At 47.0% G+C, this 18950-nt stretch overlaps 3 protein-coding genes across 10 annotated transcripts in view; 1 reads left to right on the top strand and 2 right to left on the bottom strand.

Moving 5' to 3' along the window:
- ADORA1 (adenosine A1 receptor) overlaps nucleotides 1-15604 on the bottom strand; it is a 113775-nt gene extending 98171 nt beyond the window's left edge. The window contains exon 1 of one of the 2 annotated variants that reach the window (XM_074308860.1): nucleotides 13826-15604. The gene's annotated coding sequence lies outside the window, so the exon portion shown is untranslated. The remainder of the gene's footprint in view (nucleotides 1-13825) is intronic. The other variant, XM_074308861.1, reaches the window with a different exon arrangement.
- Nucleotides 5772-8808, top strand: MYOG (myogenin). The gene is made up of 3 exons (XM_074308855.1): nucleotides 5772-6399; nucleotides 7312-7393; nucleotides 7848-8808. The coding sequence occupies exons 1-3, from the start codon at nucleotides 5845-5847 to the stop codon at nucleotides 7967-7969; spliced, it is 759 nt and encodes a 252-aa protein (XP_074164956.1). The 5' UTR covers nucleotides 5772-5844; the 3' UTR covers nucleotides 7970-8808.
- Nucleotides 15605-15714: 110 nt separating the features above from the next.
- The window catches only part of PPFIA4 (PTPRF interacting protein alpha 4), a 64107-nt gene continuing 60871 nt past the window's right edge, over nucleotides 15715-18950 (bottom strand). For 2 of the 7 annotated variants that reach the window (XM_074308847.1, XM_074308848.1), the window contains one exon: nucleotides 15715-17649. In XM_074308847.1, coding sequence (XP_074164948.1) covers nucleotides 17480-17649 — 170 coding nt within the window. In that variant the 3' untranslated portion in view covers nucleotides 15715-17479. Of the gene's footprint in view, nucleotides 18762-18950 lie in introns of all 7 variants that reach the window. The other 5 variants (XM_074308850.1, XM_074308851.1, XR_012489063.1 and 2 more) reach the window with 4 other exon arrangements.

Here is an 18950-nt window from a genome sequence, read left to right as displayed (position 1 = left end):
TATGTGTAGAGTGTCTGACACCCTAGTAGTAAGTGATAAGTGTAAGTAGGTGCTTAATAAATGTTTATTGATCAATTGGGTGACAAATAAATACACTCATTAGCTATTGGACCTCGCTTCCCTAAGCTAGGTCATCAATGGAGTAAATAGGACCCCTGATCCTCCTACTCATAAGATGCTCAGTGGATGAGAGAAGTAAAGGACTTTTCCTGTTTTCACTCTTGATATAATCCAGAAAAAGGAAAGAAGAAGGTATGATATTGGTGAACTCCACACCTTACAGGACAGACACATCCTGGGGGTCTCAGAATGGGGGAAGGTAAAATTCAAATCATCGAGTAATTATAAAAGCCCTACTCTGTGCTGGACACTGCGCCCTAGCACTGGGGATCTGAAGGCAAAAAAAAACTTCACCTTCCCTCTAAAAGTAGACATTTTATTGAAAAGAAGAGACATAACCTCCTGCTCTTGGGATTGTGTCTCAAAGCTCCCCGTTTAGTGGAAGAATTTACCATTTAGATGATGGTCAATGTGCACAGATGGCCTGTGCTTTTCTCTGACAACGATTCATTAATTAAGCACCTGCTGGGTGCAGATCACTACACGAGGCAGTAGGTGAGAAGTTTAGATAAGAAATTATCCCTGTCCTCCCAGAACTTGCAGTACGGTAAGGAAAATGACACATATGTAGAACACTAGTATAGTCAAATGGTACAGAATAAAATATTCTGAGACCTCAGAAGGAAAGCTTTACAAACCTGTAACTAAGGTGAAGCAATAGGTACTTTGTCACACAGTGCTGACATCTGTGTGTATGGAAATGAGAGTGCAACTTTTCCTCTGCAGTCCTCTTGTTCCCATAATCCTTATGGGTCCCCTGAATATGCAATGAGACCACCTCTATTCCCTCACTCAGCACCACCTGACAGCCCCAGGAGCCAAATGCCAGCGCTGAAGATATGATTTATACATTCCAAGGTTAAGAGCATTAACCACTGCGACACTATCCAAATCTGTACCCTCTTCTCCCACCCACATCTTCTAGGGGGCTGGGGAATCTAGGGGTACAGGTCAGACTCTCTAGGGGAGAGGGCACCCAGTGTGCAACAGCATCTAATTAGAAATGTCCTTATTTCAGTGGATCCTAAGGTGGGCTCCTGAGACCTCCCTATATGCTCACGTGGGCTCCTCCCTGACAGGAAGAACCTCCTCCTGGAGACCTGCCCTATAGCCTCTATTTTCCCCAATGGAGCCTTGTGACCTGAGAAACCCTCTCCCCAAACTCTCCCTTCTCCCCCAACTTGTCCCAGACACTTGAGAGGATCTTATGCTATTGTACTGACTGGTCAGGGATGGGGTAGAAATAACAGATTTGTTAGAGGAGGTGGTATTTAAGGTTTTATTTTTCAAAGGTTCATGAACATTTTAAGTCAATCACATTCAAAATCCTCAAAAAATTCCTTCTTAACCATTATTCCATTCACCCACTGTCCTTTCTTGTTTCCCATTCTCTCCTGCTAGTCCCTGACTTTTCTCACTTCCTAGCTACGCCCATCCCCAAATGAAGCCGTGTGTCCTCCCACCTTGTCCCTAGGATGGCTATTCTGATGCATCTCTATCTCCATGGGGGGATGAAGGAGCTCTGTGTGCTTTGAGAGACAGTGTGGTAGAATGGAAGGAGTGCTGGGCCTGGGTGATAAAGTACTCCATGAGTCCAGAGGACAAAGGAGTCCTGCTCCTGTGGCCCTGAGAAAGTCACTGAGTTTGTGGAAACTCAAGCCCTCTTTCAGAAGTGATACATGAGCATTCTCAAGAACTCTGAAAAGCTTTGGGATCAATTGTGAGCTATGGGAGTCATAGGCCTGCCCAGCATCCATAATTGCAAAAGCTCAAAAGAAATGCGAGATGAGCAAATTTAGAGACATCTGCAGTCCAAGAGTTCATATGGACTATTTGTGCCCAAGCTGCAGGAGAGCCTGGCTATTGCACAGTGGTCTGAGCAGCACAGTCAGACATGCTGTACCTTCACACCCATATAGTGAGGTCATTTGGGCCTTCATTGAGTATGAAAAGCATCAACCCACCAAGAGATGAGTGCAGGAAGAACAGGACAGAAACTAATAGAGGGCAACATAGGGATAATAAGGCAAGTTGTGCAAACATTTCTAAGTTGATCTCCTTAGTTATCTATGCAGTTACTCCAGAAAGGAGCTATAGAGCAGAAGCATCATTATGAGCATCGATTTAGGAAACTTAGAGATTGTCTAGTCACAGAATTTCTGAGAGGAAGGAACCTCACTGGTCATCCAAGCTAGTCGTCAGAGAGAGAATTCCCCTCTCCAATAAACAGACAAGTTGCTTGAAGAACCCACCACCTTTCAGGGCAATCCACCCCACATTAGAGCAATTCTAATTGTAATTCTGACAGCAAACCTTGCCTTCTTTTTGACTTCCTCCCCTTGCTTCTCATTCTGCCCTCTGGGGCCAAGTAAAACCCATCTATCTTAGCCACGAGAGCTTTTCAAGGACTTGAAGACACTTTCCCAGGGCAAACATTCCCAGTGCTCCCAGTGATCCTCAGATGGCATGGACTCAAGGCCCTTCATCAGTCTGGTTGCCCTTCTTTGGATGTTCTTGAGCCTAGTAAAACTCTTAATTCCAGTGCTTATTAACAAACCCTCAGCTTGCCTTGATTGAAATTCATACTCCTCCCCACCCTTTATCATCATGTAGAAGTTATGCAAAAACCTTCAGCTTTTTCACACCAAATGCCTCTATATGACATCCCCATTTCACAAATGAGCACAAGAAGCAAAACAGAATTGACCCCTCAGCCTCTTCCCTGCAGACCCCTGGCTATCTTCCATTTATCCCACAAACCTCTGAGGATAGGACCTGACAGAAGGCTCACCTTCTCTTAGTGCTTCTAAATATCCTTGAGGCTAACTCCTACCTGGTGGAATAAGAATTTATAGAACAGAGAGAGAAGAACACATCATAGGCTTTTTATCCAAAGTGATCCTGGCTCTTGGTCTCCAAGGTGACTGGATTGCCTCATGGGATATTTCTATCAGTGATGTTTTTCAGTAAATGTCCTTTTCCCTTTTTCTCTTTATAACATACATACACCCCTCATTACACCATCTTTGTTCTTTGCCTTTAGCCTTACTAACATTGCAAAGCAAAACATGGTAAGTACCTGTATGGCAAAGGCAGTGTGTGATAAGAAATATGGTTTAGATGCTATTTAAGATGAAAAGGGAATGTCCAAAATGGGTGGAAAATGAATGGCTGTTCCAGCACAAAAGGCAATGTAGAAGGGACCATATGTTCTAATGGAAAGAGTGGAGAGGGGAAAAAGCATAGCTATTATGAGCCAGGTACTATGTTAAGTGTTTTATAGAAACTATCTCATTTGATCCTTACAACAATAACGGGATCTAGGTGCGATTATTATTACTCCATTTTACATTTGAGGAAACTGAGGTAGACATACCTGAAGTGATTTGTCCAAGGTCATACAGTGCTGGCAATCATCGCAATAATAAAAAAGGAAAAAATCCTAAAGGACATCAAAGCTCAGATCAATGTCCTGAGCAATATTGACCCCATAGAACAGATCATGAAACCTAAGCTCACAGCAGGTGATCAATAAGTGCTTATTGATTAACTGATTGATAGTTCTAAGTAGAGAAGTGGTGGGCCACAGGTGTAGAAGGAGGCATCTGCCATTGCATAATCTCAGTGTTTGGTTGGCTCTGCTTAACTACACGTTTTCTTACAAAAGTGGATTTTATCAGGAAAGGACACTGGCAAGGGATACTGATTATTCTTAGACATCAACAAATTTGATATCAGCCCCCAAAAAGTTTTAAATAAATTTTAAAAAATAAAGAGGTTTTGACCTAGCAACACAATACCTGGGCTTGAATTCTACCTCCTATACACACTATTGGAAAGTCATTCAACTTAGCAAGCCTGAGTTTCCTCATGTATAAAATGAGGATAATAATGCTTGTTGCCCCATTCTCCCTGGGGTTTTTTTTTTTTTTTTTTGGAAAAGTGTCTTGTAAATCTTAAAATGCTATTTAAATAGGAGTATTTTTTCTGTTTTTGTTTTATCATGATAGAATGTATCAGGGGATTGTGAAGCCAGCTTGAGATGTGAAGGCTAATTGTTACTGAGTCAATGGAGATCCAGGATAGAAAACAGATGATTCATTTATTCATTCATTCATTCAACAACCACTTATGTGCAAAGCAATGAGATTTAAACTGAGAAAAATAGGAGAATACTTAAGGCAAGATCTCTGCCTTCATGAGGCTTACAGTCCATCAAGGGCACCAGAATAACTGTGTCCCAGGAACCGTGCTAGGTACAAAATTGTCCCTGTTCTTGGGAAACTTGCATTCTAGAACTATAGAATGATAGAACCTTAGCGTTAGGAAGTTGCTCTGAAGGCCGATCCAGCTCTCTACCCAACAGGGGAATGCCCTCTGTGACATCTGACAGAGAGTCCTGACATTTCTTCCTGGGTGTTGGACAGCTCTCGTTGTTCAGTTAGAAAAGTTTTCCACCTACGGGGCCAGAGATCTGCCTTTGTGAACTTTTCACTGAATCATCCTGCTCAGCCCCCTCTGAAGCTGTGTCTAAAAGACCAGTACTTCTCCACATGGTAAGTAGCACAAGATTACTAACAATGTACGAAACATGGTAAGTCCCTGAGTGTAGCAAAGGCAACCTGTGATAAGGAATATGGTTTATCATTCCAGCTCTCAGTCCTGTGAAATGTATAAGCTATTCTAGGAGTTCAGAAGTGGGGAAAGACTTGTGTTAACTGGAAAAGTCAACAGGTGGGGAGAAGGTGAGATTTAAGGGATCCTGCTTTCTGGCTCCCCTAAGCGTCCACACTTCCAGTCACCGCCCTTCCATTGCAGCCAGAACTGCTCCGGGCATCCCTTTGAAAGGAGGATCTCCCTGATCTGGCCTTCAAACAGGCCAGAGAGTAGAGCAGAGTCAGGGGGGACAATCAACTCCCAATGGCTCCTTGTATCTGTCCCTCCAGATTTAATTATTCTGTCCCCATGGGCATCCATTAGCTTCTCCCCTGTTCTGAGACTCTAACAAGAAGCTGTGGGGTTTACACCAATAAAAGGGGCTTGGGTTAGACCTAAAGAAGAACTTTTGGGCAATGAAGCCCTGTAACTCATATCATAATGCTGATGGCTTCAGGGATGATCTTGTTGAACTCTGTATTTCAAATGAGGAAACTGAGACTTACACAGAGAGGGTGACTTAATCAAGATCATGAGATCTGCTTATAGAATCTCCTTCCCTGGGCTGGAGTCTTTGCCACCAGGGTGGACTCACATGAGATTATGGGGGTCTACGTGAGCTTCTATTGGAAAACGGGGGTGCGGGTGAGGTGACCTTTCAAGGTCCCTCCGAGCCGAGCCCACCCCCTCTCCTCTCTGAGTTGCCACTTCGGGACCCAGGGGGCCAGGCTGCCTGGTTAGGCGTAATTGAAAGGAGCAGATGAGGAAAGAATGCCGGGCAGCCTCCTCCCCTCCCCTGCCCCACAGGGGCTTCAGAGAAACGAAAACTAATCAAATTACACCCAACGGCCTCCCTCCCCGTGCACAGGAGCCACTGGCCCTGCTTGGGGCAGGCTGGCCTGGGCCAGGGGACAGGGGGGGCTGAAAGCAGGAGGGAGGAGGGAAGGGGGAATCACATCTAATCCACTGTAAATGTCTTGATGTGCAGCAACAGCTTAGAGGGAGGCTCAGGTTTCCAAGGGGTCGGCTATATTTATCTCTGATTCCATGCCAGTGGGAAGGGTTTAAATGGCACCCGGCAGTTGGCGTGAGGGGTTTGAGGGGTTGCAGGAGCCCGGGGGCTGGTGGCAAGAGCAAACATCTCCCGACCCCATGGAGCTCTATGAGACTTCTCCCTATTTCTACCCTGAGCCCCGCTTCTATGAGACTGAAAACTACCTGCCTGTGCGGCTCCCGGGCTTCGAGCCCCCAAGCTACGAGCGGGCCGACCTCGGCCTGGGCCCCGACTGCCGGGTGCCCCTGGAGGAGAAGGGCTCCGGGACCACGGAGCACTGCCCAGGCCAGTGCTTGCCCTGGGCCTGTAAGGTGTGCAAGCGGAAGACGGTGTCTGTGGACCGCAGACGGGCGGCAACCCTGAGGGAGAAGAGGAGGCTCAAGAAGGTCAATGAGGCCTTTGAGGCCCTGAAGAGGAGCACCCTGCTCAACCCCAACCAGCGGCTGCCCAAGGTGGAGATCCTGCGCAGTGCCATCCAATACATCGAGCGTCTCCAGGCGCTGCTCAGCTCCCTCAACCAGGAGGAGCGCGACCTGGCCTGCTACCGCAGCGCCGGGCCCCAGCCGGGGGTAAGTGGCAGCTTCTGCCCCCTTCCCAGGACTGCATGAGCGCGGGCTCCATTTCCAAAAGCAGGGTGCTGTATTTTGCAATGGGAGGGAGGGAAGTCAAGGAGCAAAGACAGGGAAGATGATTGAGGGTGGCCATTGAGATGCTGAATGCACCCCCCCTCCATTCCCATTCTTAATCGTAGTGGGTGGGAAAGGGGGGCCTGAAATGGTTCAAGAGGTCCCTATTGGGCAGATGTGGGGGGGGGGGAGATGGGCCCCAGACAAGAGTTAAAGGCAGTAAGGCATTCTAGAGAGGTTTCAGAAAGAGCCTGAAAAGGTAGCTTGGGAGTGGGAACGTACTGATGAGCCCACCTTATTGGTTTGAGCATTTAATTGGGGGTTATGATGTCAGCAAGCTGTGACAGCCTATTCTGCCCCAGTCCAGAGAGTGAGAAGGACCAGGAATTTATTGCTGAACAGAGAGAAAGTGCCCTGTTTCCCAGGAGGGAGTTCCTGTTTTGTAGGGAGGAAGAGGAAGGGTTCTCTCTCTTCATGGCAAATTCCCATCCACTTGAAGAGTCAGAAATTCAGGGATGTTGACTAAGATCACCACACTGATATCAGACTGATGGGAACTATGGGAAGGTTGCTGACTGCAGGCAACTAGAGTGAAACAAGAAGTTGAGGTGGAGGGTACAAATTTCACGGGACCCGCAGAGATCATTGAACTTAGAGAGCTTTGGAGTCAAATTTAGGTAGTACGAGTGTCTCCTGGGCAATTCTCCTACAGATGGGATTCTGTAGCCCAAGCCATGAACACTGGGGATTTTAGTTCTGGTTCTTCCGGGGTGGCAAAAAGGAAGAAACCTTGGAGAATTGGATTGTTTTCTGTCCTTCGAGTCCCCTCACCATGCCCCCCACCCTGTCTAACAGGTGCCCAGTGAATGCAGCTCCCACAGTGCCTCCTGTAGTCCTGAGTGGGGTACTACCCTGGAGTTCAGCGGCAACCCTGGGGGTAAGTTCTGAGTTTCCCATATAGCCCCTATTCCCCTTCTAGAGACTGCAAGATGCATCACACTTGTTATATCTCATCCCTTCTCCCTCTGTCACGCCTGCTCTCAGACTGATCCGGGAAGAGATCTGTGTCTTTCATCCCCTCTCCTCCTCTTCTGTTCATTCTCATGCTACTATTCTTTGAACCTTCCCAAAAGCAAAAAGTGTACTTGCCCAGAGGTGCCTGAGAATTGCTAAATCAAGCCCGACTAGATTGCCTATCCCCATATACCCACCCACACACACTCACTTTAACACAGATTGCTCATTGAGGGCAGGGAGCACTGGATTCTACTTATCTCAAATATTCCATCATATCCTATTATGCTGACATGGTGACTCCCCATTTCTGGGCTCCAAGTCCCACTCTGCTCCCAACCTACAGCTAATATTGTACCTTCTCCTCCCCACCCCAGACCATCTGCTCCCAGATGATGCTTCAGATGCCCACAACCTGCACTCCCTCACGTCCATTGTGGACAGCATCACAGTGGAAGATGTCTCTGCAGCCTTCTCAGATGAAGCCATAGCGAACTGAGGCCGTTAGGAGGTGGGGGAAGCTCTCCAAGGAGTCCAGAGCTCAGGTACCACCGCCTTCAAAGTGGGGACCTCACAGCTGCGGATGTTCCAGTGCCAGGAGGCCGTCCCCCAGAGCTACAAGTTTCACAGACTTTCCCATGTCTCTAAGAGGTTGGATCATAACTTTGAAAAGGAAGTGTCTTCCCCATTCAGCTGGTTTTTTCCAGCTCCCTTCTCTCCAGGGAGAGAAATCAGGGAATATTGGGTGTCCCCTCCTGCATGTAAACTTGGGCCAGCAGTTGCCCCTTTCCAAATGCCCTCTGTCTTATCCCCCTCCAAAAAAAAAACAAAAACAAAAAACATTGTGAATGATGGGGATAGGGTTGTAGGCAGTGTGGTTCATATGTTTCTCTCTCTCTCTCTCTCACTCTCTCTCTCTCTCTCTCTCTCTCTCTCTCTCTCTCTCTCTCTCTCTCTCTCTCTCCCCCAATTCCAGTGGTGGGCTGGGCCCACCCTAAATAGGGGAAATGCTCTATCCAGGTCTACCTGGGGGCCAAGTTATTATTGGGATCCTCCCAGTGTTGTTTTGTTTTGCTTTGCTTTGTTTTTATAAAGTGGACGTTTGACCAATGTCTCCTTGCACCAAAATCAGGGGCTCCTGAAAATGGGGTTGGGGAGGCTGGGGGGAGGGGAAGATGCAGTGGGATTTTGAGGGATGTTGATTTCATTGTTTTGCTTTGTTTTTTTACTAAGCATTGTGTGGTTTTGCCATGTTTTGTAATTTTTTGCTAACTTATTTAGAGTTCCTTTTTTTAAAAAATAAAAATGAATAAAGATTGATTTATCTGAAGAACACAACTGAGGGGGAAAGAGAAATGGAAATAACTGGCCATGTTCCCATGGGTAGGGGTTTCCAGCAATAAGATGGAGAAGGGAGGGTTAGGAAAGAGTTTGGGGGAAGGGGCAAAATTAGTGATCTCAAAATTCATAAGGTCATTAGGAGGTAAAGTCAGAGCGGGGGTACTATGACCACTGCTGCCACTTCACCCTCCTTGGGAGGAAAGGAAAGGTTTCAGACAAAACAATGAAGGGCATCAGGATGTAAGCCTGACAAATATCCTATTCCACTGAATTCCATTCCATTCCATGGCATGCCACTCCCAAACACTCCCTAATTCATTTCAACTCAACAAACATTTATTAAATGTTTGCCATGTGCAAGGAACCATCTGAGGCACTGGAGGAACAAGCGTAAAAACAGTAAACAGTCCCTTAGCTCAAGGAACTTCCATTTCCCAGGAAGGACACAACACACACACAGAGATTTAAGGGACCATGAGGTAATTTAGAGGTGGAACACTTTTAAAACCTCAAGGGGTGAAAAGGAGGATCATGTATACTTTGTGAAGGAGGTGACACTCAAGTTGTACCTTGAAGAGTATCAAAGAGGTGAAATAAGAAGGGAATTCATTCCAAACATGGGGGAATTACCTATTCAAAAGCATGAATACTGAGAATGTTGAAATTGATAAATAGCAAAATTCCAAAATGCTGGAATGGGCTGGAATGATGCACAGATAAAGGGGTGTGATATAAAATGTCTGGAAAAGACAGTAAAAACTATTTAGGAGTCAGATTGTAAAAGGCTTTATTGAAATGCTAATCAGAAAAGTCTGCAGTTTATCCTAAAGGCAGACTGTTATTTTATACTGGAGATAATGTCAGGAGAATAGAATGGGGACAATGACATGGTCACTCCATTCTGTACATGTTCTTAGCTCTCATAGCTAAAGTGTGGGGTGGGATTTGAGGTGCCTTCTCCTCCTTTGATTCTTCTCTTAGCTTCCCATAACCCCAAGAGAGAAGATCCAGGGGTTCTCTAGGGGAGATGGAGAGTGATTATAACAAGTAAGGGTTAGAGAAGATCACAAGTTCACTTGCCTTTCAATACAGACATCTCTTCCCTTACCTCTCTCCTGACTCAAAGCTATGCGATGGACTGAGCTTTACCATTAGCCCATCAGCTAATTATCAGAGTAATTATTAAAAGAGTTACAAAGGTTTTCTTACTCTTGAGGTTCGTCAATTTTTCAAAGATTAGATGGAAAAATGGAAAACTCCGGCTCATCAATGTTAAAAACAGGTCAGATAGTTTTGCAGATAATGTAATGATTAACTGAAAAGGTTTGACATTAGCAAGAATTTGAGTTTCCTTAGCTCCCCACACACACACACACACACACACACACACACACACTGAAACTCAGACTCCTTTGAGACTAACATGAATTATAGGTGATTAAAAAGAAGTTTATTACTTTCCAGTAATGCCACATTTGCAACTGGGTTAATGTTCCACAAACATCAGACACTAAGAAATGCATTAGTCATAGCCATATTTATGCTGATGTTTTCAGGTATAATCATTCATCTTCTTATTTTATTAGTATCATTTACTGCTTCTCAATAAAAAAAATGTGTTATTTCAATAATTTAGATCACAGTCATATGTGAACTACACACCCTGTATATCCTAACCTGAGGTCCAGCATGGTAGTAAATAAACCTGTGAATTAGATTTCTCTCTGAGCTTCAGAATGGTTATCCAATCCAATTTGATGATAAAAAAAAAATTATGTGCAAAGTACTGTACCAGGTACAAGGAGGATACAACATAGAGATTAAGATAAACATATCCATGATAATCTGAAAAGAACAAAGTGCCAACAACTTGGAGGGTCAAGAAATGTTTCTTCAAGCTAGAAGATGGAGCATGTGTCAAACTTTGAAAAAAGCAGGACTCTAAAAGACAGAGGTGAGGAGAAAGTACATCCAAGAGCTGGGGAGATGGGAAAGGGTACAGCCCCACACTGCCTTTGAAAAAAATATTCAAGATGACAGGAACAAATAATGATGAATGTTGGAGGGGATGTGGGAAAACTAGAACACTGATACATTGTTGGTGGAGTTGTGAAAGAATCCAGCCATTCTGGAGAGCAATTTGGAACTATGCCCAAAAAGTTATCAAACTGTGCATACCCTTTGACCCAGCAGTGCTACTACTGGGCTTATATCCCAAGGAACTACTAAAGAGGGGAAAGGGACCCGTATGTGCCAAAATGTTTGTGGCAGCCCTTTTCATAGTGGCTAGAAACTGGAAGATGAATGGATGCCCATCAGTTGGAGAATGGTTGGGTAAATTTTTTTTCTTTTTTTTTTTTTTAGGCTGGGGTTAAGTGACTTGCCCAGGGTCACACAGCTAGGAAATGTTAAGTGTCTGAGACCAGATTTGAACTCGGGTCCTCCTGAATTCAAGGCTGGTGCTCTATCCACTGCACCACCTAGCTGCCCCTTGGTTGGGTAAATTATGATATATGAAGGTTATGGAATATTATTGCTCTGAAAGAAATGACCAGCAGGATGGATTCAGAAAGGTTTGGAGAGACTTACATGAAATGATGCTGAGTGAAATGAGCAGAACCAGATCACTATACACTTCAACAACAATGCTGTATGAAGATGTATTCTGATGGAAGTGGAAATCTTCAACATAAAGAAGATCCAACTCACTTCCAGCTGATCAATGATGGACAGAAACAGCTACACCCAGAGAAGGAACACTGGGAAGCGAATGTAAATTGTTAGCACTACTGTCTATCTACCCAGGTTACTTATACCTTCGGAATCTAATACTTAACGTGCAACAAGAAAATGGTATTTACACACATATATTGTATCTAGGTTATACTGTAACATGTAAAATGTATGAGATTGCCTGTCATCTAGGGGAGGGAGTAGAGGGAGGGAGGGGAAAATCTGGAAAAATAAATACAAGGGATAATGTTATAAAAAAAATTACTCATGCATATATACTGTCAAAAAAATTATAATTATAAAATTAATTTAAAAAAAAAAGAAAAAATATTCAAAGGCAAGAAGGAAGATGGAGTTAAATGTTGAATAATAAGTAGATCTAAGGCTGGAATGATGAACATGTGAAAGGGAATAATATAAAATGTCTGGAAACAACAGTGGAAACTATATTTAGGGTCTCAGAATGCCAAATTCAAGAAACATACAATAGCCTAGTTTGGCTGGAATGTAGCAAGGATGTAAAGGAGTAATGTGCAACCAGCCTGGAAAGGTAGGCAGAAGCCAGATGGTAAAGGGCTTTACTGAAATGCCAATCAGGAGAGTTTCCATTTTATACTATCCTCTGAAGGAGGAAGAAAAGAATAAAACAGGCAGTCGGGTATTCTAGGAAGAATATGTTGGCAGCTGTGTGGAAGACAGCTTGGAAAGGGACCATACTCCACGGCATACCATGGGTGGTACATTGGATAGAGTGATAAACCTAGAATCAGGAAAACTAAACCACAGCAGCAAACAATGGCTTGACTTGCCTTCATGACAATTTTATCCTTCAAAAGGTAAAGGAAAAACCAAGGGTAATCTTAGGTATTCTGGATCTGATTTCATTCAGAGAAGGAGAGGAAGGAGAGACCACTCCCTCCTGGAGTTTGTAACAGAAATGGAGAGGAGAGCAAGGGCAAAGTATGAGGCGCACACCAGATTTGAGGACAATGGTTTTTAAATGTTCAGGAAAAGGAGACCATGGATTATAATTCCATAAGATGAGGGGAAGAGGGAAAACCTCAACCACAAAATGACGAAGCTACAAAGGTAAATAATTCCATTGAGAAGGGAAAATGTGAATTGTCTAAAGAGACTGATATAAAACTTTATAGAATTCCCTACCTAGCCCAGCTTTTTAAAAAAATGTTTGAAGAAGTGTGACATGATATGTAAGGTAGTGCCAGGAGTGCCAAAGTTCAGAATGAACCAAGGCCAGTGAATAAAACTATGGACAACAGCGAGGTGCGTTGTATCAAAGAAGACAGGAGAATCAGAGAAAGGCTGGACCACCGCTCAGGATGGGAGGGACAAGAATACAGGGCAACTGAGACAGAGCAGAGAAGTTCCTTGTTTTGTTCCTGTTTTCTCTGCCAAGGACAATGCCCTTGGGACAGGAAAATATAGAACAAATGTGGTTAAGGAGGAGTTGATGATCCCAGACCAGTAGGGAGATAACTTTATTAGGAGAGTCCCAAGCTGTGCTTGATTAATTAAAGTTACCTAAGCCAGGTGAGCTGCATCCTAGGTCACTGGAAGAATTAACAGATCTTATCACAGCTGCACTCTCAATATCTGAAAGGCCAAGGAGAGCAGGATATGGATAAAGGTTGCAATTTCAGGAAAGGAAAGAAGCTAAGAACTAGTTTGACACAGATCCTTGGAAAGGATGAATCAATAAAAAGATAGTTTGTGAGAATCCAGAAGGATTACAAAGACCCAGCCAGCATAGCCAGAACAAGAACAAGTCATGGCAGACAGACAGATGTTATTTCCTTTTTCTGGCGGGGTTACAACACTGGGAAGATCGGGGAAATGCTGCATATTATCTTATTTGATTTCCATAACCACCTGGGGAGAGGATGTTGTTTTTATCCCCATTTTACTGATGAGGAAACTGAGGCACAGAGAGGTAAAAGTGACTTGCCAAGAGTAACATGGCTAGTCAGTGTCAGAAGCGGGATTTGAAATTCTATCTTCCTGATGATACATTTCAATGGACTCAGAATTAGTCAATAGATCAGACCCAAAGATCACCCTCAAAGAGAGTGGGTCATGGTTCAGAAACCTCAGTTTGGAAGATCTCCAGTGGCGTGCAAAGGAGAAGCAGCTAATACCCTGGATGTCAGTCAGGATCCAAAAAGATCTTGACAGACTCGATCACTGGACTGAAACTAATGAGATGAGATTTAATCAAAATAAATGTTAAGTCTTACAGTTGGGTTCAGAAAATCAAACTTACCAAGACAAGCCTGGGGAGATAGCGCTGGATGGCCGTTTGTCCAAGGAGGATTTGGAGACGGCACAAGAGATGTGACCTGGGATCTTGAGGACTGCAAGGCGGCTGGGGAGCTGGCAGTCCCACTAGACTCTGGGTACAGGGGCCATTTCCGGGTGCTACAGCTGTCCCCACACATTTTCATTGGCTCAGGTGATTTGGGGCTGGGAGGGATTATAAATATTACAAAATCCATTGTTTCAAGGTAAGGAAGCTGAGGTGATTCAGAGAGGTTTTGCCTGTGGCGAGCAAGCAAGTATTGGGGATGGGATGGGAATCAGAGTAGTCAATTCCAGAATGCCAGTCTCTCCTCCTCCTACTAGACCGAAGTTTTCAGACTGATCTGGGGAGTCCTGGAGATTATGAAGACAATTTTGGGATTCAGTAGAATCAAAATTATTTTCATAATAATATGAAGATGTTTGGCTTTCTAAGACAATCTTTATCAACAGATAAAGCCCTTTGAGGAGTCCTCAATATGTTTTTAAAGTATAAAGGATCAAAAAGCTCAAAAACCTAAATAACACTAGGGGCTCTTCCCTCTCACTGTCCTTCAGGATTCTTATTCCTGTCTCCTTCATAAAGCTTTCCCTGAGGGATCTCCGCCGCCCGTGGCCCCTATCTGTCCCACACATTTGGCACTAAGCATTTGTGATAAAATGGCATTTTAAGTGGAAGAATTGTCTAACCCTAGGAAACCGGCAGGGATGACTTTTACTCCAGGTATATGCAAAGTGGACCCCCGCTGACTCATAGCTGTCATCAGTTCTGCTACGGGAGGGTAGAGGCTATGACGGGAATAAGGAAGGAGTCTGCCAAGAGACATGGGGAAAGAGAAAGGAGTGTTTCTCCCTGACAAAAATGGCCCGGCCCAGGCCTAGCCCAAGTTGAGAACAGAAATTTAGATTGGGAAGTGATCGGTTAACTGCTGAGCAAGCAGATTTCACACATCCTTGTATATGTTTGTAAATTTGACTTTGTGAATGAATCCCTTGCTACCCTCAATTCTATCTGAGGTTTGGGGAAGAAGTTGGGGAGAAGGGGGATCACCCACGGCAGCTGACGGATCCTCGGGTAGCAATAACACCAGTCCTGGAGGGGAAGTCTCGTTAGTAGGACAATTATCCCCCAGCTTACACGGGAGCTGTCTGTCTGCAGGTTGCTCCATCTCCCATCTCTCTTCTTCCCATCACTTGTATCTGGTAGATAGAAACTTGCGGATGGATGAGGGGGTGGATGAGAAGGAACAGAGAAGAATCAATTATGACAACTACCAGGGGAATGGAAATGACAACTGAACTGAAAGGTTATGCAAATTGCATGTAAATGACTGCAGATAAACTCGGAGCCCACATGCTTTAAACACCTAGAAAGAATGAGTCCTTAGTGAAAATCTTAGTGTTCTGGGGTGGGGGTAGGGAGAGGAGAGGACCGGGGGACTGGCTGCCCGGAAGATGAAGCTCCTAACTTCTTGTCTTTGCTCCCACTTAATTCCCCTTCCCTTCCCTTTCTGCTCCTCGATTTCTCCTCTTTTACAAGAAGGAAAACTCCAGGAGAGAAAGGTACAGAATTGCCAGGTTGGTCATTATGCTAACGACCATCCAGTTAGCCGCCCTGCTACTGTGCCTCACCCTGAGCTTTCCTGATGAGAAGAAGCAGGCATTTCTCGTATTCCTAGAGAACAGGATGCTCCACCTGCTTTCTGGCGGACCCGACCTGGGGGCTTTCGTCCAGCCTGGCAGGCAGTTCTCCCCAGATCCAGCTTCAGCCCGCCCCTGCCCTGCGCCTGGGAGGCGGGTTACCTTCTGCTCAGGATGCTTCCAGCCCACCCTCCCTCCCTTCCTTTCCGTCATTCCCGTGTCCCTAGACTTCTCTCCTGAGAGATCAAAGCGGCAGCCGCAGACAGGCGGGTTCTTGATTGAATAAAAAGGGTCCTTTTTTTTACTGAATTTCAGGCCAGGAACAGTCTCCAGGGAGTCCCAAACCCAGAATATGAACAACAGTCAAGAGGACCAGAGGCAGCATGTCCGTTGTTTTAAAACCGGGTTGTTTATTGTTACACACATACCCCTCACACACACACACACACACACACACACACACACACACACACACACACACACACAGAGGGGCGTCGCACACTCGTTCCTGATGCAGTGATCCGATACAGTACTGAGGAAGGAAGACCTGACGAGACAGAGGAGGCTGGTGAGGGGGACTGGGGTCACTAGTGACTCTTCAAATAAAAAAACAGACTGAGTCATAAGCAAGGTACACACTGAGACAAGCCCCCACCGCCATGGTGTGCCACAGGTCCCCTGCTTCCCAGCAGCCCTTGGAAAGATGGAGAGTCTCTTTCTAGCTTTTGCCCTACGACCAGGCCGGCCAAGGCAGGCCAACATTAAGGTCTTAGAGAGCTGAGGCTAGAATTGTGGCTGCTGGCCCAGTCTCTCATTCGGCACAGCCCATTTAGAGTGGGATGTTTACAAAAAGAAAAAACTAAGTCCTTTAAAGTATTCAGATGGCACTGCAGTCCTATGATCCCAGATGCCCAATCCCAGGATCTCACTAATACTCTACAACCCAACAGTCTAGTCTTGTAACAGGTTCTTCTCTCAGCCTAGTCCCCTTCCAGCCCATCCTGATTAAAAATCCCAGCCCCACCATCTTCCTGGGCCTGGGGGGAAGGAAGCACATGAGCACAGAAGTCCCAAAGGACAGATGGGGGCCTTTCCAGGGAAATCATCACCTAACCTCTGGAAGAACTGGCTCACAAGTCCCCCAGGCTGAAGAAGTGCCCTGCAAGCAGAGAGGTTGGGCACTCCCCTTCTTTCCAGTACAATGCAGACAGAAGACCAGGCCAAGAGCTAGCACCATTCTGGACCCCTCCTCCAGGGAGACAGGCAGTTCTGTTGCCTCAGTTTACCTGGTTTCTAATCGCAGCAGACAAAGCAGCACACAGCTCCCCAAGTCCCAGAGGGAGGCCTACCTGAATAAAACTTTAGCCCTCTCCCAGAGAGACCCCGAAGGACAGCAGCTTGTAGAGGTCCCGGGCGAGTGGTCAGCATCTCTGGCTCCTTACTCTAAGCCTCAATCCTGGATTCTCCACCTCCCTCCCCACTCACTCACTACTAACAAACTCGAGGCACCTGCAATACTTCTGGGTGGGGAAAGGATATGAGGAGGAGGGTTTCTGGGATACTCCGGGGAGAGGGCAGGCTCAGGGCTGAGGGAAAGAGGAGTCTCAGGAGTCCGAGGGTTGGAGACTGGGGGTCCATAAGATTCTGAGCCACAAAGGATACGAGGGCAGTCACTGTCTTCAGAGAAGTTCATCTCTCTCCCCTCTCCTCCTCCTGTCTCTTTCCTCTCCCATGGCTTGGGGAGAGCTCAGGGGAGTAGAGGAGAATCCCCACCTGCCACTCTGCCCTGGGCTGGGAGCGTTCCTCTGGGATCCACCACCCCAGCGGGCTGCCAGAGCCTGGGCAGTGAGCGAGAGGGAAGGGGCCCCGTGGCTGAGGGCAGCTTATTGCTAATGGAAGACAGGCTGCCCTCCCCACTCCTGCCCGAATATCCAATGGCTGGTGGATGCTTGCCTGCAGTTCTGTGTTCCATTTCTTCTCATCCCTTCTTCCACATCAGCCCCAGGCTGGCTTGTGCACCATCCCTTCCCACTCTTTGGCCAGGGATCCCATTGTAATGGTGGAGACTCTCCCGCTCTTTGCCTCTGCCCCGAGCCGAGGGGAAGCCCTTGCTCTGCTCTGCTGCCTTCTCAGAAGGTCTCGCGGTCCCTGCAAACCCCCAAGAAGTCCTGAGAGCTGGATCTGTAGCTATTGCTAATGTAGAAGTTGTCACAGGGAGTCAAAATCAGGTGTTAGGCAGAAACATTCTCCAGGCCTGGGAGACCAGAGCCAGCAGCCAGGCTTCTCTTTCCCGGGGAGCATAGTTCACACTGCTCTGTTGGTGCCATGGGGCCCAGCCCTGGCTCCCAGGCAGGGGAGCACAGAAGAGGAAGGGGGGAGATGCTTCCCCCTCCCCGGGCTTTCTGCCTTCTCTCCCCTGCAGTCTGAGAGCGCCCAAAACACCGGGGCACAGAGAGGTCCCACCAAAGCCTCGTGAAACACATGGACACAGGGGGCGGGGTCAGAGCTCGAGAATGAGTATATGCTGAGATCCGGGGGCAAGTGGAAAGTCACAGACAAGACTGGGAGCTACTGGAAAGGGAACAAGCAGGAGGAGGAGAGAGCCGGCCAGGCCGGGGGGCCGAGGAGGCCGGCTGGGCTGTGGCTAGTCCCGGAAGGCGGAGAGCATGTGTCCATAGAGATAGTGGGAATGAACTAGGAAAGACAGACAGACAGACAGACAGACACAGAGAGAAGACGGGGTTAGGAGGCGCCCTGGATGGCTCTGGGGAAGACCCCATCCATTCCCCTCAGAGTCAGCTCCCACCTCCCTCACTCCCCAGAGCAAAGCAAGGCAGAAAAGGCAAGAAGGTGGCTAGGCAGGGCAGTGGGCAGACACGGTGCTGGAGAGGAAGGACCAGGCCCGAGGGGCCCAAAGCGGTTGTGGGAGGAAGCCTGAAGCCCAGAAGCAGCAGCAGCCACTGGGCCCAGTGAGGAGAAGCTCTCCTGGTGGGTGTGTGGGGACCACCCCAGCTCGGTGGGAGTGGAGGGGCAAACGAGGAGAGCCTGTTGTCTGGGGCAGGGTCGGGGGAGGGGCTCGTGCGGCAGGAGTAGGGGTGGCCCCACGTGCCCACCGCCAGCCCGGCAGAGGGCCTACCCCACTTACCCCGAGCCACGGGCACACCCCCCGTCAGACCCGGGGAAGGGAAGGTAGGGGGGAGTTCAGCAGGAGTAGGTCCGAACCGTGGAGGTCTCCAGTCTCTGTGACCCTGATGTCCCAGCTGGGAGGAGTCAGAAGCAGCAAGAACACACAGAGCAGGGGTTAGTGCGCCGGGTGGGGCATGGGGACGCAGCTCTGGGCGGGGGGGTGAGGGCCAGACCATTAGTGTAGCATCAGCCAGGGCGGCTGGGAAGCCAGGGAGTGGCAACCAGCTTTGGGGATGAGTGACAGGACGGGGCTCGGGTCCCAC

Source organism: Sminthopsis crassicaudata, chromosome 4 (assembly GCF_048593235.1).
Source record: "Sminthopsis crassicaudata isolate SCR6 chromosome 4, ASM4859323v1, whole genome shotgun sequence".
NCBI lineage: Eukaryota > Metazoa > Chordata > Mammalia > Dasyuromorphia > Dasyuridae > Sminthopsis > Sminthopsis crassicaudata.
Note: the sequence above shows the minus strand (reverse complement) of the source record. Positions and strands in the feature narration are given on the sequence as shown.